The sequence below is a fragment of the Botryllus schlosseri genome, chromosome 1, assembly GCF_051294905.1.
Source record: "Botryllus schlosseri isolate E-star chromosome 1, Bs_hap1, whole genome shotgun sequence".
Lineage (NCBI taxonomy): Eukaryota > Metazoa > Chordata > Ascidiacea > Stolidobranchia > Styelidae > Botryllus > Botryllus schlosseri.
The window spans coordinates 27991697-28013795 of record NC_137236.1 but is presented as its reverse complement, the minus strand read 5'-3'; the positions used below and the strand labels follow the sequence as shown (position 1 = coordinate 28013795).

The window sequence follows — 22099 nt, the reverse complement described above, 5'->3', positions numbered from 1 at the left end:
GAAAATTGGTGGCTACGACAATGCGTCGGAACTGATAAGTTAGTCATCAACATCCCAAATTTCGAGGTGAGGCTAATCAAATTATTGGTTGACCCTGTAAGTTCACAATATATTACCCCGGTAATTTATTTTTTGTAATGTAACAAATTTCGAGAATTACCTTGCTGGCCACTCAAAACCTTCCCGCGACTTAATCTGCATATGATGCGAAATTTGATAAACAAAAAGGTCAACTCAATGGAGGGTACACGCGGAAACCTGTTTTCTGAGCGCATCCTTCAATTATTTTTTTAGTCAATTCATCACCGATGAGAGTTAGCTGAACAAATTTCCCGTTTAGCCTATACGTCCTTATTTTTCGAATCAGTAAATACGAGGACGAAAATTTGTGTCGAGCTTGATAAGGGGACAATGAGTCGAAGAAGACTGGGAACGACAGATCTGGTCATACCCCATATCGCAATTTGTAATTGTAATCGATTACATTGAAGCAGTAATTGCCCACTGTCTGGAACACAGCACTCAGTTGTCATACACATCCCGGCGGCAGAGCTGGCCGCACACAAGCATCATGTTCGTCGTTCATATTGAATACAATATTCCAGCAATTGGTGTAAAATAAACTGTGTACGTGTAGCATGGATAACACAGAGGAAAATGTAATAGGAGCATGGAGCATCATGTCACGAAGACAATTGTCGCATCCTTTACTTTCCGTTGCTTCTGTGGATTCGTAAGTGACGCACAAGAGTACTCTTTATACCGAATGTTTTTCCGCATATATCGCACCCATGCTCTTTTACTCCCGAGTGAATCTTGCTGTGGTTTCTCAAGTAGGATTTGACATTGAATATTTTCCCGCATATTTCACACGGGTATTTCGTTTCCGTGTGGATGGAATAGTGACCTCCAAGGTTTGATTGGTGTCGAAAGACTTTACCGCATGCATCGCACTCATATCCTTTCGTTTTTAAGTGGGCCGACTCCATGTGTACCTGAACGTACGACTTCGATCGAAATGCTTTACCGCAAATCTCACATTCAAACTCTCTCAATCCGGCGTGAAATTCCATGTGGGCTCTTAAATGGGATTTGTTGGCGTATAGTTTCGAACATACATCGCACTCAAATTCTTTCAATCCGACGTGAATGTTCATGTGTATTTTCATATGGGATTTAAAATTGAATCGTTTCCCACATACCTCGCATTGGAATCCCGTTCCCATATGGGCGGAATAGTGATATCTTAGATGATTCTCATGCAAAAATGCTTTCCCGCAGATATCACACTGATATTCTTTCATATTCAAGTGTATCACCGTGACGTGTCCCTTAAGGTTCGACATCCAACGAAATACTTTCCCGCAAATTTCGCACTTGTGTCTCTTATCTCCGGCGTGAATCAAATAATGACTCTCCATGTAAGATCCGGTTTTGAATCTTTTTGCGCATATTCGACACTCGTAAACTTTCGCTGCAGTATGAATCGCAAAATGACCTTTCAGGTTACCTTTATTTCGGAAACATTTGCCGCATACCTGACACACGTAATCTTTAGACTTATGAATCAAGTAATGATTGTTCAGTTTATATTTTTGTCCGAAACTTTTGCCACATATATGACACTCGTAATCTTTCGCTCCAGTATGGCTCAAATAATGTGCTTCCAAATGAGTCTTTCTTGCGAAACCTTTCCCGCATATTTCACACTCAAACTCTTTCACGGCTGCGTGAATTTTGATGTGATTTCTCAAGTTCGATTTGAAAATGAATGATCTCCCGCATATGTCGCACTTGCGATCTTTTCGTGCTGCATGGAACGAGAGATGACTTATGAGTGAAGGCCTTTGCAAAAAGCTTTTACCGCATATTTCGCACTCAAACTCCTTCGACGCGGCGTGAATTTTCATGTGTCTTGTCAAATAAGATTTGACGATGAAGATTTTTCCGCATACCTCGCAAATATGATCATCGCCGCCATTAAGAGTTCGGAAAGGGTTCATTTCAAAAGATTACAACTTGAAATGTCGAACTATAACACCTTTAATTTCTAATCATAAGTAGAAGTATAGCGATATTTATAGCAAGCCAAAACTACCTGTAGTAGAAGTAGGAGATATGGGTATAAGAACCACTGAAGTAAAGTCAGAATAATTTAATGCATGACACCAGTGCAGAATGACTAATGACCATAAGAATAGCTGCCATTTTAATAATATTCTGTTGCGGTCGTGTTAAATCTATACATCCCATATCTGTTATGTAATGTCCGTAGCCACAGTGATGAGGATCGACTTGAATATCAATTTCCAAAGCAGCTACGTTTCGAAACATAGGGAATATTGTTCTTCAACTGTTGACGTGAACGGGGATATAGCCCCCGACCACCGTGTAAACGTACTTTTTAACTGACCCCTAATTTATGAAAATTCCGGACATTTAGGCATATTCAAATATAGTAGTTCTCAACTGGGGTTCCGCGGATCGTTTTCAGGGGTTCCGCGAAACCTCCAAATATGCAAAATGGTTGATAACCTAATTTGCATTTCATTTAAATTAGAGAAATCACGGGGCAATTTCGCTTCATAACTGCCAAAAACCCAGGACTCACCTACACAAAATGTCCGTGTGAGATGAAATACTCTGCTAAGCAAACTCATTTTAATTGCCAATAAATACTAATACAAACACATTACTGTTTAGAGATGCTTTGTTCATGTGGTGGAAAAATTTGTTTGCAAAATTCCTGTGAAGAGCTTCTTGGAGGTACAAAACTTCAATATACAAATGAATAGTATATTCATATTGAAATGAACCCGAATATTTTTGGCTGACACTCTTCAGGGGTAATCGTCGGCAACTAGTAGAGAATTGGAAAGAACATTGTATATCAACAATCGTATCACAAAATATGACGTCACCAGCATGAAATTTCGAATGAGAGAGCGTTCAATGTGAAATAAACATAGTCGACACCCCAGAATAACTCGAGATTTCGCAAGTTTGAGTTCGAATTGAATGATCTCCCGCATATGTCGCATTTATGATCTTTCTTTGCTGCATGGACCGAGAGATGACTTGTCAGGGAACGATTTTGCATAAAAACCTTTTACCGCATATGTCGCATTGAAACTGCTTCGACGCGGCATGAATTTTCATGTGTCTTGTCAGATAATCTTTGGTGATGAAGGTTTTTCCACTTACCTCGCAAATATGATCATTGCAGCTGTTGCGACGTTGGGAATGGGTCATTTCTGACTTATCGAGAAACCTTTTCTATTTTAACTGAGACAGGTAAACAATGCGATGCGATATATAAGCCCTTCATTGTCTATCACGTTATCATGCCAATATTTTCAAATTATATCAGAATGGAAATACGCTTCATCACCACAGAATATTATATTTCGCTACAACTATAGATAACTATCCTATACCGTAGGTTAGTTATCTATACTACAACACATCCCGAGGTGGCCAAAGTATTTATTGCTAGTACTCGACTAAAAGTAGAACTATAAAACCTGTAATTTCTAATTGATGACAAGTATAAGTACTGATTTTCAGAGAATGCCCAAACTATAGATTAACTAATGGCCATCAAAATAGCTGCTAGTTTCGAAATTATCTGTTACGATCGTACAGAATTTACATCGCATAGTTGTTATCATCATCGACATCATTTTATTAGTTTTTCAATCAAAACAATACCCCACAAGATTGCGATATAATGAAAAGATCGAAGAGTTCCGGAAGGACTGTGAGTAGTCTTGTTATGCAATTTTCCCCGTGGCAGTGATGAGGATCTATTCTTAAAGACCAATTTCTATTAGAAAGCATTAAGCATCCACAGAGTTAAAGTTAAAGTAAACAAAATCGATGTAAGAAAATAGCACAACAGGATTATGTCCAGGTTGGCTCGATATACATGGTTTCCAGATACAAATCCAGGGCCGTAACAGCACTTCGTCAGGCCCCCCCCCAAAACGTTGGTCCTGGGCCCCCCATAGGGTGATAAACCTAACTTCTGGGGGGCGAAGCCCCCCAGACCCCCCTCAGGCTGTTCGTTGTTTACCGCTGCTTATCATCTATATTGGGTGTCCGTTTAGTGACTCAGTTTTTATCGGCTAAACGCGCGAAGCGCGAAAAAATTCTATAATTGATGATTGAATCGGGCAATATGATCAGGAATTGCATATATATTGCTATCAATTTTTATCCTTTCTCTGCTCACGTAATCAGATTTACCGGTAGAGCAGAGTGAGGCGTGTTTGAAAGGGTAGGACCCCTCAATAATAAATAAACCTCTCCGGGTGTATTGTATACCCGTTGGCAGGAACGAAACAGCACTTCGTCAGGCCCCAAAAAACTGGAGTCTTGGGCTCCCATAGGATGACAAACCGACCCGCCAGGCCGCCACCACGTTGTTCACTTCGCCACGAAATTATAGATGTAGGCTACTGCGCAGTAGGCCAGCGCGAAGCGCGAAAATTTTCGATATTTCAAGATAAAATCGGTCAATAAGATCGGGAATGCCATCAATTTCTTGTCCTCTATACTCAGTTGCTCACGTAATCAGATTTACCGGTAGAGGTGAGTCAGGTGCTGTCTTGGAAAAAGTTAGAGCCCGTAAATTATAATTAAACATCTTCGGGCAGGTGGAGCCGTTGGTATGACTTTGTTACATGATGTTATTTCGTGACCTCCTGTCTGCTATATCAAAAATATACAATCGCCCAAACGTACTAAACTAAAAGATCTCACGATTTCAAATTGGTATTTCTTCACTGGCATATAATTTTTCCCTGCGGGGTGGTATTTGTCTTGTTAGGTTCAGATTGCCAAGACAGGAACATTTAGGTGCCAGTCATTTAGGCGCCTATGGACTATTAAACCCACATGTATTTTGTATATATAACGAAGTTTTCGGTCAGCATAAGGGGAGTCCCTTTCGGCCAAGGTTTTCTCGCTGCCGATCGTTCTGGCACACTTCTTGCAGTCGCGTGTTACATGGCCTAAAACTTTATACGTCTTGGTGCGTCGTGGCGAGGTAATGGCCGACGCTGATATGCCCATTTCTATAAATCTTGCGTATTTTTTCTTGTGGGAAGAGTAGGCCTACCCAATATTCAAGATACTTGGCACCTTGAAATCGCGCGCAGCGCGAAAAATTTTTGATAAAGTTGCTTAAATTTTCCAAAAATGCTCAACAATTTATGCTAATTCACGAAATAATTTTGGGCCCCCTTCGAGCTCGGCCCCCCCCCAATTGGGGGGTTTGGGGTGCGGCAGTTACGGCCCTGTACAAATCTGTATATCAATCATACAGCACAATACCAGATCAAGTATAGAGAGGTCTATAACTCTATACTTTAATAGTTATCGACTGTAAAAATTGCTCCTTTCCTGGGTGGCTCCGCTCTGAAGACTTTGTCATATCGAGCCTCCCGTCAACCTTGCATGTCGCATTTCACTGTTATATTTTTGTAGTGTAATGTTGATATGTAATGTATACGAATAAAGATTCTCTCTCTCTCTCTCTCTCTCTCTCTCTCTTTTAATCAAAGCACTATACGATTTGATTTGGTAACACTTCCTCCCAGACTTATTACGCGATTATGAAGTATTACGAGCAAAAGGAAAACAGTTAAAGCGAGACTGATATTCAGACGATACTAATAATCAGCTGACGCACGACAAATGGACAAAGCCCGACTGAAAAGCATGCCGATCGGCACAGAACTGGAACACAGAACTGGAACACAGAACTGGAACATGACAATCATAAAAAGGAGTTAAATATACGACAAATTTCAAAAGTAGCCGTGTTCGCTAGCTGCATCATCTGAGATTGTGGTAATATCACCTGCAAGCGGGTCCGTTGACTTTGTGCAGTTCGACTATGTTGATGTGGGCTCAATCCTGCAAATCATGTTACCGTTATTCAAATGACCGGGTGAGAACCACTGCGACATCTGTCGGTGTCAGCTACCTGACGGCTAGTTCGCCACGATATCAGATCTCAATTTTAATGAAATAGTGAATAGGCTACTTGTAACTTTCTCTAACGCTGTGCACATTTGCGGATCTGATCAGACTTTACCCTTGCTATATCGTTGTGTGGCAGAATAGCTCGAATAAAGAGCTATCCGGGACCTACGATAACAAACTATTGTAGCCTCGCGCCATTGATTGATCAGTAATCGTCTAATCGAGCGCTAGCGAGCCGTAACACCGCTGTGTGCCGGCTGCGAGATGTTAATTATTTTGGTATTCATGACGTTCACTTCAGTTTATTAATAAAATTTCATCGTTTCAAAACACCACAAGACTGCGATATAGTGATTAGACAGGATCGAAATAGCATTAGGAAATATGGAATCAACGACTTATTAATTTTGTATTGAATTTGCCGTATCGGGGGTTATCATCGACTGCAATATCTCGCCAATCTTCGGACAATTATTAAGAGCAATCTGGTCTGACGTTACCTGATATTGGCAACTAATAAAGGTTGGCGAAAAATCTTCAATTCATGCTGCTGATGTTACTGTAAGCGTTCGCTTCCCATCGGAAAAGCACGACGTAATTGGATTAACTCAGCGTGCGTGAATCCGAAAACAAAAACGCTACCGCACACTAAGCTCATAACTCGCCGACATGGGATCTGGGTCAACTCGGAATCATGAATAACAACTTCTTTCCGCTTATTAATATATGTAATTCAATCTATACCAGAACCAACATTACGTCTACAAGCCCTGAAAGACACACAAATAAGTTCACTTCGTACAGATATTAGAGGGGGCAATCTAATCGCGATCGACTAATGAACTTCATACTAAACTGAGATTACCTAGTTTTGTGGCAAATATCGGAACTAAACCTTACAAATGAACCTACTCGGAGTGTTCATATATCGGGCTACAACTTTGAGTATACCCTGGCGCCGAAGTCCTACGGACGTGTTGGAATTTACATTGAAAAACAATTCCATACGAGAGTTTTCCATACTACAATCTGAATGTCAAAGGTTGCGAGGAGTTGTGGCTGGAAAGGATCGGTCAATTGGAACTCACTAATTCTTTAACGTTGCTGTTGTGGTAATTCACGAAAGCGTAAAAACAGTCGATGGACAAAGTCAACAGCGACAAAAAAAGTTTTTCACTGCGGGACATATTAATATATATCTTCTAAAATACAAAGGAGACGGCACAGGCACATACTCCAATGCCGTTAAATCAATCGGTCTTCGTCGTATGGCATGCATGCCAACTAGAATAGCTAGTAAGTCAAGAACTTTGATCGATCATTCATATACAAACTTGCACGACATGGAAATCACTCCGTTTGTTATGTCTTCTAATATCTCTTACTCGTCGTCTACGGCTAAGTTGGGTGCTGTGATTAGTGACCAAATGCACAAAGTGCATGAGTGAACGGCCCACAATAATCTTTGCGTCAACGTCGCGAAATCCCAGTTATTGGCCAATGGCCATAGAAATAATTCTCCGAAAAAAAAACCTGACCGCAGGTCAACCTATTTCTAACTCGGAAATGGCGAAATACCTTGGGGCTTTAGTAGACTAGAATAACCTGGAACAGTCACATTCGGTCGCAAGAAAAAGATTATCACTGAACTATGTGGTATGTTCTACAGCCTAGAGACTACATGCCGGTCTGGGTCCTTCTGATAATCTTTGGATCATTATTCCAATCAAAGTTACAATACGGCATCATCTGTTGTTGGGCGGTGGGTGCGCACTGAAGCCACTGCAAAAACTACGACATCAGATCCTCCGTATCATAGCCAAGGCACCAAAAATTACCTGACGTCTCGATCTCGCCTTTCTTCACAAGCCATCTGATTTTGTCGCTTATCATTTTATATTATCTTCTTTTACTTTCCTTCCGTGTGCATGCCTCCTATATACATCGCCTAGGCACAGGTGGGTGTCTGATCTCAAAGGCTACTCCAAGTCGTTTCGGCACCTTCCTCCCTATCTTTCATTGTATCGCAGTCTTGTGATGTTTTGAAATGATGACATTCTATGGATAAATTTGAACTTGAACATGAAAGCAACATAGGCCTACTACATAAACATTATAAATATGTGTTCCTGGCTCTATCAGTCGATCGAACATATTCAAGTACATATTGCAATATTTGCGGTTTTATAAGTAGTGCTGGTCTCGGTACATCGATGTACGCTGCCAGTATAGCAACGGCAGTATTTGTAACTCCTAGATATAATATAGCATTTGGAAATCAACCCCTCAATCTCAGATTTGAAATTTCAACTGTACATGAATGATTCCGGATAATATTCAGTAGCACATAATGTGACTGTGACTGTAATGCCCATGTGAATGAGAGAAATGACATCGAACTACTCATGAGTGACGAGACGACACTACTGCACCTGCGACTCGACAACGCTGGCCAGCTGTTCGCATCCATGGCTCATTGTAGTTCGTATCGTTATTCGTTACGACAAATTTGATGACGATTGACTCATTTCAACTCCTACCTATAAAGCAAGCATATTATTCATCAATATACTCTGGAACGATTTTACAATATTGTGCCTATGTACGTACAACAACAAATTGACATGCATATGGATTCGATTTTGACCATCATGTAAACTTAGAGAGGTATTGTATATTAGGATATGCCTACTGTCCAATACGCTGGTTCCCAACCAGGGGTGAAATGACGACTTACTGAACTCGTGTACAAGGTCCATGGCAAACAAGGTATGTCCTATTGAGCTATCAATAGCGTTACTTCGTAATCTGCACAGCCATTCGGCGATAACTACTATACAGTACTACTCTTAGGGTTGTGTTTAAAACAAATATCAATTTAAAACGAACATGTTTAAAACAAGGCCCTTGTTAAAAACATGTTTTTTCTAAGCCATGACGTCACGCATATTCAATTGTAACGTCATAGTGGATTGATATTACACAATTAAAATATAAGGTAAGTGTATAGCTCCTTTGACGAAATAGGCTTCGAACCCCTGTCATGTACGGACCAAAATATCTTTAACCAGGACTACATCGTCTTGCAGCATTTTTACGCATCATCATCAGAACATTATTTCCATACCAATGATCTATATCTGCGTAGCCTACTTAGCTGTTGAATCGACTATTTCGAGGGTTCTAACCATCCCATGTCGTATACGTCGGCTATATCTGGTAGTAATCGCCGTCCGTAGGCTCATACAACATGTTTTTGCAAATTAATTACAGAATTATGGCATAATTAGAAACACATTTAAAAAAAAAGACCTTTGTTTAAAATACTGTTTAAAACATGTTTTAAACAGCAATTTGTTTTAAATGCAACCCTGACTACGGTAGTGATCGGAAACTCAGATAATTCTTAAACCAGCCATTTTAGGACGTTCTGACTTATCCCCCCCCCCCCCCCCCCCCCGTTATTCAGCTAAAAGAAATATATTCATCGGCCCCGAAAAGTTGGTCGTAATCAGAAACTAAATACTTCTACTTTTACACACTACTAAATTAGATTTCATTTACTTGTTTCACTTAGTAAATCTTCAACAAGTTATACATATTAGATGTAGTCAAGTGAAACGTAATTTTTTGATCCACTTCAATGAGGCGTTGCTTCGAAGCTGAGAGGATTCATAAACAAGTTCAATTGGTGAAATGCAGTGGTTATTAACCTTTAGTAACCCGCGGAACACTTACAGTCTTACACTAATCTGCAAGCCGTCGCGGAACCCCTATTTTCGCGGGCCATAAAATCTTCAGTCTAACAATATACATATATAAGTTCACATCTGATACGTTACTCGTGATTACTGGTGCATAAATTAACTGTGTAGCAACGGAGTCCTTCCTCAAAAAACGGAACCAATAAAATGTAATTTTCACAGAGAACGAAAAAATGATAATTGAAAATCAGTACAAGTTCTCCGGTTCCCCTTCAGATACCAATTTAGAAACGCGAGGCTTCCATGCAAAGTGACAGCGTACTGTTTGGTCGAAACGCAACACCAAGATACCGATTACCTCATTACAATTGAGCTTATATATATTTGAGATAAAATTAGCATTTCAGAAGGTCAGGGATTTGAATACAAACCTAAACCTCCCCTAAACCTCCCCTGCGCCCTGCAACCAATTATGGTCAAGATATGCGTATCCTCATAAATCAGATGCATAAGTTGAGTGTGTATCTTGTCCTCCACTGAACTCCTGACTCCTGGGACAGGCTCATAGAACCCCTACTGTTCCGTGTAACACCGGATAAGAAACACAGGTGTAATGTAAGTGTAATGCAACGCGACTGTTCCCAAGTTGATCCTCTTCAGGACGATCGCTGTTACACCCTAATTTTCGAGTTGACAATTGTGACTGATCTTCGTACAGCAATTTTTATAGCCGTTTTGTAATGTCTCCTCCGAGCGTTGATTCGCCTAGCTTCTAGACCGCGTCACACCTTAGACTAGAAAACTGGGATGCGCGGCTATTCCGCTAGGCGCTCTGCATCCCATATCACAGAGGCCAAAAATGATGCTGCAGACTAATTGACCTTACATAAGGTCTTAGCGCATCTATCTCGGCAAAGCATCTCGATGGTGCAGACAAAAATAAATCAGAACTCTCTCTCTCTCTCCATATTTTCATCATGGCTACGCTATAAGGTCGTACCTACGGATAGGGTTGTATTTAAAACAAAAATCAATTCAAATCGAACATGTTTAAAACACGGCCCCTGTTTGAAACATGTCATTTAAATCTGAGGTAACGAATATTCAATTGTGATGTCATAGTGGATTGGCATTCACAATTGTAATTACAGGGTAAATATAGCTCATTAGACGAAATAGGCTTCCAACGCCTGTCACGGACCTAAAATATCTTTTATCAGGACTACTTCCTCATGCAGCACTTTGGCGGTCGTTGGTCATCATCATTAGAACATTCATTCTATAGCTGTGGAACCGACTATTTCAAGGGTTCCAACCATCCCATATCGTATACGTCGGTAAATATCGGGTGGTATTCGTCCGTAGGCTCATACAACATATTTTTTGGAAAATATTTACACAACTATGGGATAATTATACAACTTAAAAAATACATTTATTTAAAAGGCCTCGATCTGTTTATTTATTATTTCTATTTTTTTTAAAATGCAACCCTACCTATGGAGATAACAGGCGTTTTCCGATACAACATGGATTCTCACTCAGAACCGACCAAACTAATTAAAAGCAAGAATGAACGAAACTCGATATAATTTACTACACTATAAGTGGTTCTCAACTGGGGGTCCACGAAGCATTTTCATGGGGTCCGTGAGACCTCCAAATTCACAAAACGACTGATAACCTAATTACTATTTTTTCAATTAGGTAAATGACGGGACAGATTCGCTTCATAACTGGTGTAACTTCACGACTCACATAATTATTTTTTGCAACCATACGCACCGTGATCCCGCGTGCTCACAATAATTCGTCAGCCAGATTTTCGTGACAGTCAATTTGATTGCAGCGTGAAATTGGACAGTACGTTACTGTGTAATGCCTGAGAATTGGAATTGATTCTTTCCTCTAGTGGCTTCGCTAACGTTGATCGGTAAATGTAGCATTCCAGACCGATTTATCGTTATATTCAGCAAACAATTGCCGCGACGCAAATATTGTAGTCCTGGCATTATTAACCCCACAGGATAACTACGACCCAAAGAAAAAATGATTCGCTATGAGACGAAATGTCAATTTGGAATCTGCGTCACACCGAATAATTTCTTCTTTTATTTTAGTCTGGCACTTTCCGGTCGATTCCAATATATTTTGACTATACAAAAGACGTATGGTCACGAAGCGAAAACATGCAAAAAGTACGTAGTAACAACGGGCCCGCCCGAAGATGTAACTACTGAAAATTGGTAATGAATTCGCCGCCCGAACTTTTCAAAGACACTACTTCCCTCAGTGAACTGGTAAATACGATCACGTGGGCAGAGAAGGGACAAACTGTTATAGTAATATATGTAATTGGCAATCTCATTCACCAAATGCCACCATGAAATACGGAAAATGTTCACGCTACGCGCTTCCAAATAACCAAATAAGTTATGACTATTTTGTTCGGGAGTGGTTATGCACAGTGCACGCAACAAAATCAAGAAATCAAGTGACACTAAATCTAGCTATGCGCGACAAAAATTTCAAATTGAATAACTCTTCACCAAAATACTCTTCTGTATGATGCCTTACGGTATAACCTCAGGTCACCTTCGAATTTGGTCTGAACAATACGTTGTTTGAAAATATTTATAACACGAATTAAGTTTTTTGGATCATGGGAATTTTTGGAACTTCTTTCGTGGACCTGAAGAATTGTCTCGCGGACACCAGCTCGAGAACCACTTGTATGGAATGTTAGATGTTGCTCTATCCCAGTGGTTCATAACCTTTTTTCGTCCAGCGCCCCCTTTCAAAAATTATCGTGCTCCAGCGCCCCCCAACTTCATATTATGAGGAATGTAATAAAGACAATGAGTAAGAGGGAGGGCCGTAACAGCACTTCGTCGACCCCCCTATAAACGATTGCCTTGCGCACCCATAGCGTGATAAACCAAACTTCTGAGGGCTTCGCCCCCACGAACCCCATAGCGTTATTTCGATGGTCAGCAAAGTTTGTGTGGCCTGGTCGCCCTAGTTACCAAAATCTTCTATAATGCATGAATGAATAGGTGGTAATTCATATATATATATGTCGCTATAAACTTTTTATCCTCTCAGCTCACGTAATCAGATTTACCAGTAGCGCTGAGTGAGCTGTTGTATAGGAAAATAAAGGGCCCGTAAGTAATAATTAAACATATTGGGGCGTGCCATTAGGTAAAATTATTCGTTACCAGGGCCGTAACAGCACTTCGTCAGCCCCCCCCCCAAACAAAAAACGTTGGTGCTGGGCCCTCATCGGGTGATAAACCAAACTTCCGGGGGACTTCACCCCCAGACCCCCACTCGGCTGTCCGCTATTTGCTGATACAAGGTATCTACATTGGGTGTCCAACTGTCCATTTACTGAGGCAGCTACACTCGCCTAGACGCGCGACGCGCGGAAAATTTCACTAATTAATGATTGAAATTGGTCAATATGATCGGGAATTGCATGTATATTGAGATCAATTTTTATCCTCTCTCTGCTCACGTAAACAGATTTACCGGTAGAGCTGAGTGATGTGTGTTTGAAAAGGTAGGACCCTCAATAATAATTATACATCCCCCGAAAAAACTTGGGTCTTGGGCTCCCATAGGGTGATAAACCGACCACCGCCCCCCCCCCCCCCATCACGTTGTTCGCTTTTGTCACGGAATCAGCTGTACTGTTTAGCGAGCCAGTGCGAAGCGCGAAAACTTTCGATAATTCATGCGAAAATCGGTCAGTAAGACCGGGGATTGCAAATATATTGCTATCAATTTCTTGTCCTCTCTGCGCACGTTACCAGATTTACCGGTAGAGCTGAGTGAGATGCAATGTTCCCTCAAAGCTGCGCACGTGCGCAGTGCTGACACCGTCTCTGCGCACAGAAAATCTACTTTGCTCACAACAAATCAGAGATGGCCACAGTCCGGTTCAGGAGCCGGAGCCGGAGCAGGATTTCATTGATTTTTTACCTAACCGGACTGGATCCGGATTCTGAATTTGCGGTGACGGTCGGATTTTAGCCGGATTCTTTTGCTGCAATATGATTAATTAGCATTGTTCTGGCAGGATTTTTTCGGATTCCGAACTGGACCTTCACCAGCCGGAATTTTTCGGACTCTGAATTTCCACTTGCCAGCCGGATCCGGATAGATTCGGATCCCGAAATTTGGGAATCCGCCCATCTCTGCAACAAATCCGAAGTTATGACCTTTTTTGAGTCGTTACGCACTGTTGTCCAAGGGTCAGCGCAGTGAGTTGTTGAGTGTGCGTGTGCGCAGACTCATCAAAACTTGAAGCGAACATTGTCAGGTGTCTTGGAAATTGTAGGGCCCGTAACTAATAATATATTAGTTAATATAACATATTCGGGCGGGCGAACCCGTTAATATGACTTCGTTGCATGATGTTATTTCGTGACCTCCTGTCTGCAATATCAAAAAATATAGAATCGCCCAACAGGGATATCGCCCAACAGGAATATCCTTGTCGCCCAATCGTACTAAACTAAGAGACACACACGATTTCAAATTGGTATTTCTTCACTGGCATATAATTTTTCCCTGCCAGATGGAATTCGTGTTCTGGGGTTCAGATTGCCAAGACAGGAACATTCGGTGCCAGTCATTTAGGCGCCCATGGACAATTAAACCTATATGTACTTTGAAGGCTATATATAGCGAAGTTGTCGGTGTTAATTTGCTCTGAATACTCATTAAGGATATGTCCTATCACCACATCATCTACTGCGAAGCCATTTTTCTCCAGCGCCCCCCATACCGCCCCCTGAACCCAGCGCCCCCCATATCGCCCCTTGAGCGTTTCCGCCCCCCTTCAAAATCGCTAGCGCCCCCTGGGGGGCGCTGGGAGCAAGGTTAAGAACCACTGCTCTATCCGATCACCTTTTTATTGGTCGTGCGTGAGTGAAGACCGAAGAAAGATTGTTGCGCAGTATTGCTTCCGTGGCTGATTGAGTGAGGCTAGAGGGCTAGTTGTCAGTCAGGGCCCTTTTTTTCATAGTGCGGTGATGATTGAATGTTGGCATTTTATAGATGAAACTTTTTACTGCATCTTTTGGTAAAATCAAGTGCAACTTTAATACGATTTGAGAGCAACAAAAGTTGTCATATCGGACTATATAGCCATCAGTAAGAAAGTGCTTCTACCGCAACAGGTTTCATGTGCTAGTAATTTGTTTGCATACTTACTTCAACAAGTTTTATACATACTTGATGTAATCTACTGAAACGTAGTGTTCTGATGCACTTCAACGGCTCTTTTGATACGAGATTTATCGGAATCATAAATAAGATTGGTGTATGTGAGTGTAATGTAAAGTAAATTTACCCGATTTAATCTTTTTCACGGCGAGCGATGTTACACCCTAATCTTATATTTGGCAATAGTGACGTGACCAATTTGGTTTTCCTTTTTGTAATGTCTCGTTCCTATCTTCATGACGGCTCCCCCCGTTGTCAATTGATAAAAGGCGTTTTGGGATACAAAATGGGTTCTCGCCCAGAATCTGTCAAACTAATTGTAAGCTAGTATGAACGAAGTCGACTTAAATTTAATACACCGTATTTCCACTAACGCTACCAAATTAGCACTGCACGGTTCAGCATCACGCGACCGGAATATTATTATTACCTATATCAATAACCAGATATACTCGCCACGGCTTCCCCGCATTATGGATAGTCAGTGCACTGCAGACACCGCCGATTACGGTGCAAAACGATGGACCAGACCAGTTGTTCACTATTTACAATTTATTCAACATTATATACTGGCAATTCGTGTATCGACACGCATTGAAGTTGAATAGTGGACACAAAATATCTACTGACCTTTCAAGCCAACAGAGGTGACCACCTGTTGGAGGCTAAGAGCAGCACATTGCTTGGGTTTGCCGGGAAGAGCCTTGTTATGCATAGGGCCTAAACTAAATGGTCATTATCTCATTGTTGTTTACATTGCAAAACCTCTGTCTAGTACAGTAGTTGCTAACGTCGGCGGTAGGCTACCCCCATCCCCTTCTTGGATGATTTTGAGAAGCAAGAAGGCGACAATACCAAAGGGGGCGACTGGGGGCGAAAATGATAGAATATCCAATGAGATATATTTAATCAACACGATCAAAAATGCACGTGAAGACGGCTTATACTGCATATGACGCGAAAGTTGACTAAACGAAGAGGTCAACTCAACTGAAACCAGTTTTTCGAGCACATACTCAGAAAATGTTTTTTTGGTCAATTCATCAGCGATGAGAATTAGGTGAATAGCTTTCCTGTTTAGCATATATGTCCTCTTTTTTTCGGGAGCGTAAATATGGGAGGAGGGATTTGCGTTGAGCTGGATAAGGGGGCGATGAGTCGAAAAAGGTTGGGAACGACTAATATCGCAATCTGTAATTGTTATCGATTACATTAAAGATGTAATTGCCCTTTGTCTGGAACGCGGCACCCGACTGTCAGATGAAATTACCGCCACAGAACTGGCCGCACTGAAGCATCATGTTTGTCGGTCATATTCAACACATAATTCGAGCAATTGGTATTACAAAAATACTGAGATATGTGGGTTCACGTCGGCGTCGCGACTGAAAGGTCAAAGACTATGAGACAAGTATTCGCGACGGTAAGATATTGATAGCTGCCGTAATGTGACATTCGTCGTTGAGAGTTGACAAGTTACATAGTTGACTTGCATATATCGCCATTTGCATTGACGAGCAAAAGAAAGAAGACACGAAACCTGGCAAAAAGCCGCACGTTAGCTGGTGGTTGACGCAGAGTAACCTACACATTAAAAAGCATGTATTCATTGTTTTTTTTTAAGTAAATTCGAACAGTTGATACTAAATAACTACTTCCCAATGCATGATGACATGTTCGCACGTCCTGAAGCATAGCTTGGATGACAACGTAAAATATACTAGAAGCATGAAGCACCATGTCATGAAGAAAACACCGCCAATCCTCAAAAGAACACGCTCAAGGGCTATCAGCGAGCGTGCGCGTGAAATTCCATTGCTCTTCAAAATATCATAAAATCCCCAATTTACATTTCGAAAGAAAAATCTATCAACTTGTCGTAAACACAGATATTGCCATCCTCTTTCGGTATAGTATGAATCAGATCAATTCCATAGCCCCGGTCCTCTAGTCTAATTTACAGTGGTTGTGCGAAGCGTCTACTTAGTACCTACTCTTGAATTGGTTTACGTTACATTATAATAATGTTTATTAGTCCCATATGTATTCGATGCTGCGACCGACACCAATATCATAGCAGGCTAATTCATTGTTACCAAGATATCACTTCTTTTATCAAAACGTCTCCACGGATGCAGCGGACGAATATTCTGGATGCGATGACATTTTCTACTGTAGCAATTTCTACCGTCTTCGATTTGTCCCACGAAATGTGCATCCTTACTTCCCGTCGCTTCCGTGGATTCGCAAGTGACGAAGAAGAGAACTCTTTGCACCGAACATCCTTCCGCATATATCGCACTCATGCTCTTTTACTCCCGAGTGAATCTTGCTGTGGATTCTCAAGTAGGATTTGACATTGAATATTTTCCCGCATACTGCACACGGGTATTTCGTTTCCGTGTGGATGGAATAGTGAGCTATAAGGTTTGATTGTTGCCGAAAGACTTTACCGCATGTATCACACTCATATCCTTCCGTGTTTAAGTGGGCCGACTCTATGTGTATCTGAACGTACGACTTCGATCCGAATGCTTTACCACAAATATCGCATTCAAACTCTTTAAATCCGGAGTGAAATTTCATGTGTGCTCTTAATTGCGATTTGTTGGCGTATAGTTTCGCACATACATCGCATTCATCCTCTTTCAATCCGACGTGAACGTTCATGTGTTTTTCCAAATTGCATTTAAGATCGAATCGTTTCCCACATACCTCGCACTGGTATTGTATGTCTATGTGGGATTTCAGATCCATATGGGCAGCATAGTGATATCTTAGATGGCTATCTTGCACAAAAGCTTTCCCGCAAAAATCGCACTCATATTCTTTCATATTCAAGTGTATCACCTTCACGTGTCCCTTAAGGCTCGATTTCCAACGAAATGCTTTCCCACAAATTTTGCACTCATGTTGCTTATCTCCGGTGTGAATTAAATAATGACTCTCCAGATGAGATCCTGTTTTGAATCCTTTTGCGCATATTCGGCACTCGTAATCTTTCGCTGCAGTATGAATCGAAAAATGACTTTTCTGGTCCCACTTTGTTCGGAAACCTTTGCCGCATACCTGACACGCGTAATCTTTACACTTCGTATGAATCAAGTAATGATTGTTCAGTGTATTTTTCCGTCGGAAAAGTTTGCCGCATATATTGCACTCGTAAACTTTCGTCTTGATATGAATCAACTGATGACTTTTAAGATTACTTTTGTCTCCGAAACCTTTGCTGCATATATGACACTTGTAATGTTTGGCTCCAGTATGACTCAAAAAATGTGTTTTCAAATAGCCCTTACCAGCGAAACCTTTTCCGCAAATTTCGCATTCACAGTCTTCCACCCCGGCGTGGATGCTCACATGTTTCCTCAAGTTCCATCTAGTGTTGAATGATCTTCCGCATATGTCACACTTATATTCCTTCTTTATCGCGTGGGACGCGAGATGATGTATCAGGTAAGGCCTTTGCACAAAGCTTTTTCCGCATATCTCGCACTCAAACTGCTTCGAAGTGGCGTGAATTTTCATGTGTCTTGTCAGATAAGATTTGATGATGAATCCCATTCCACATACCTCGCAAATATTATCATTGCATCCTTTACGATGCTGGGTATGGGGCATTTCTAACCTTGCGAGTACACCTTGCGACTTTAGCTTTGATGAGCATACAATTAGATTTATCGGACTTTCTTCAAATATCGTGAGCAAGTTAGTGTATTGCTGCGTTCTAAAATTTTCAAAAGATTACATCATGAAAAGATATGTTTTTTCTAATCACAAAATTTCATTGTTCGTTATATAATAGCCAGAGGTAGGCAGAGTAGTTATTGCTAGTACGCAACTAGAAATAGAACTATAATACCGTCCAATTCTAATCAATTACAAGCGGAAGAAGCGATTTTCAGGGCGTGCCAACATTACCTGTGGTGGAAGTAGACAATAGAGGTAGGAGAAAACTATGGATTGACATTCACGGTCGAAAGGTAAATATGGCTCCTTCGACGAAATAGTCTTCCGACCACCGTCATAACAGACCAAAAATATCTTCAATCATGGTAGGACTACACTGTTATGCAGCATTTTTACGGTCGGCGGTCATCATCACCAGAACACCCGTTCCGTACCAACGATTTATATCTGCTTGCTGTAACTGTCGAACTGACGAAGATTTTGCGGGTTCCAGCTACTCCATATCGTATAAGTCAATTCTATTAAGTGCGAATCGTCCGTAAAGGCTCATACTCTACATCAGTGGTCGGGAACTTTTTTCGGCTGAAGAGCCACGTTATCCCTATATTTTCCATTTTACTTACCAAAGAGCCGTAAAGGGCAATCAATTGTTACGTCACAATTGGAAGTTCGTGACGTTATCGTAGTACTAATTCGAACTCACTACATGGGATTTGTCGTGCGCGCCCTGTTTCCTATGTAAAACTCGTATAAATATTTTTATAATTTCAAAACACCACGAAACTGCGATACAAGGAAAAGATAGAAAGGTGTCGAAACGACTTGGAGTAGTCTTTGAAATCGTATGCTACTAATCATCCTGTGATAGCGCAATTCATCGTCAATAGCTCAGAATTTATATTAACTGATATAGATCTAATACAACAGCACTGATTCCAAAAATAAATACTGATCGACTTCTCAATTCGATGGTAACTTAAACGTTGCACGAGACGCCTATATTTTAAGGGCATGCATTACTAGGAAGCTGCTAACCAAATCAATTTGGATGCGTGGATAGCGAAGCGTTGTTTGTAATTTGGATTTGTAATTGGAATGTCACTTCCAAGGCAGTTCATTTCTCGGCGTGGATCAGGAAGACAATGTATATTTCAAAACTAGATTGTTATATAGGCGTCCCGATGTCTGCTATTCTCTTGATCAACTAACGTATGGTGCAATCCAAGATTACGCTGCGCGCGTGCCCGGTACATCGAATTCGCGAGAGATATTGGTCGCTAGCGCTACAGCAACTTAAACTTGAGTATTCTGTAAAGGGGTCCGAGTCCTTAACCCTGGATACGACACTGCCTTGAACTTTTAAACACGTGTTCAACTGTTTATGCTGCCACGAGAGTAATTATTCTGGCCGCTAAGACAAACTACCAACAAATTGCTGCAATATCGATATAATTTAGTACAAAATCAAAAGTATATCAATAAAGAGCCATATCTTATACCCAAATGAGCCATGCAGGGCTCGCGAGCCATAGATTATCGACCACTGCTCTAGATGTTTTTCGAATGAATTCACACACTTATGGCATAATTATACAACGTTTGAATCAAAGCACAATTAGTTTTTTCGAGGCATTTGTTCGAAACACAATTTGTTTAAATGCAAATTTAACTACAACTAAAACTACTCACTTTCAAAACTCTCAAGTATCGCAGGAACTATAACTATTAACTAACTACCTTTAAAAATCCGCAACGAACTAATTAAAGCAAAACTAACTAGATCGTGATTCTTAACCAGTTTTCCCGGGAACCGCAGACATTCCATGAGCCAGTCTCAGGGGATCCTTGGGGGTTACAGCAGACACTAAAATCATACATTTGATTTGTGAAGACAAACCCGTTTGGGCCAACATTGGTTGTGGGCAATTAGGTTCGATCAGCATTTGTATTGTGACTGTTTTATTGGTACGTTGTGTGCAGTGGCGTAAGCGAGGGAGGTTGTGGCTCGAAATCGGAACCGAAGACTGAACAACACGATGGCGATTTACTATCCAGATGCGAAGCCGCGAGACTGTATGAACTTGTCTTTGAAAGGAACAACAAAAGTCTAACTGATTAGTCACACGTTTATGATCATGGTATTTATTGTTGCATTTTTCCTACTTTATTAAAATATTACTTCTTTTGTGGTAACCATGAGCATCGCTCATTTTAGTCAGCAGGGCGTTGTACTAACCCGGGGCTTGGGAGCCGGAGCCCCAGAGCCGTGTATTTTCAACGGAGCCGGAGCTGGAGCTCTAAATAAGATTCTGATGGGGCCGGAGCAGGACCTGGAGCCGGTTGTTTGAAAAGCAGCTCCAGCTCCGATGTATTTATAGGATGCTGTGCTAATACTTTTGGCTGAAGTCACAAAATTTTACGGTAATCGTTCAAAAATTAAGAATTGTTGCCTCGCTGTCGCTACCTTTTTAAAACTAAGCATGTTCAAACTGTTCGTATAAAACGCGATAAACCTGGTTTTGCCAGATATCCCGTGTATTACTATATTCTCGGACGTGGTTATTCGTCATACGCGTAATTTCGTCATCAACACAAACTGATGGCAATCCAGAAATATTGATCACAATGAATTTCACAAAATTAGACTGGTGCTTATGTGAGCTGAGCAAATTAACTGATGAGTAGGGTGATTATTTTGATATGTCAAAAAAAGTCAAAATTGTAGCGTTACGTCACAAAATATCAAATTGTTTCTGTAACCTGCATTTCGTTAGTATCGTAGATTTTGAACTATTGTTGAACTTATCATTTGACATTTTACAGCTCGTTGCCTACTTTATAGGCCTACCGTTGTAGACGGCCAATTGTATGCTCATTATGAAGCATAAACATTCAAATGTAACAAATAGGTTGACATTGTGTTCGCCGCAATATCCTAACTGAAGCAAGACTGCGTAGACATTGCGTGGTTATTATATCAAGAAGCGCATGATGAAACATTGTCATGTAGACAACATTGTCAGAATGAAGCAACACGGTGTGTCATCACCAGCAGTGAACGCACAACTTCATTGTTGCCAGCCAGCAACGGCTGCTGTTGAACGTTCTTTCTCCATTATTGGCAAGCTACTTAGTAAGGACATACATTTTTAACCCGAGACCGTAGGAAAGTATCTTTCGTTGTACTACAACAAATTTTAATTATTTCTACCATATTACGTGATGTAACTACTGGAATTTTTCATAGGGCCAGATTTCGTAAAAATAAAGATTTTTCATGTAAAAATCACTCAGTTGTTGAGTCAAAAAAGTTTTTCCAGTCCAAACTATACTTCGTAATGGGAAACTGCTAATTTGCATACGTTTCGTCTCAAAATATGGTCAAAATTAAGTATTTTACGGTCGAAAAATGTTAAAATTTGGAATTTTTAGGTCAAAATCTTTCTTTTTTAGGTAAAAAATCGCCCTACTGCTGAGTA

At 40.8% G+C, this 22099-nt stretch overlaps 2 protein-coding genes across 2 annotated transcripts in view; one reads left to right on the top strand and one right to left on the bottom strand.

Annotated features, from left to right (window-relative positions):
- Positions 1-22099, top strand: part of LOC145435040 (beta-1,4-galactosyltransferase 2-like) — a 389801-nt gene that overhangs the window by 280675 nt on the left and 87027 nt on the right. The gene's annotated exons all lie outside the window — the stretch shown is intronic.
- On the bottom strand, positions 394-20140 carry LOC145441438 (uncharacterized). Its single transcript, XM_080319310.1, has 2 exons — positions 17154-20140; positions 394-2009 (listed from the first exon to the last, which is right to left on the bottom strand). Exons 1-2 carry the CDS (start codon positions 18549-18551, stop codon positions 708-710), a joined length of 2700 nt encoding a protein of 899 aa, XP_080175436.1. The 5' UTR covers positions 18552-20140; the 3' UTR covers positions 394-707.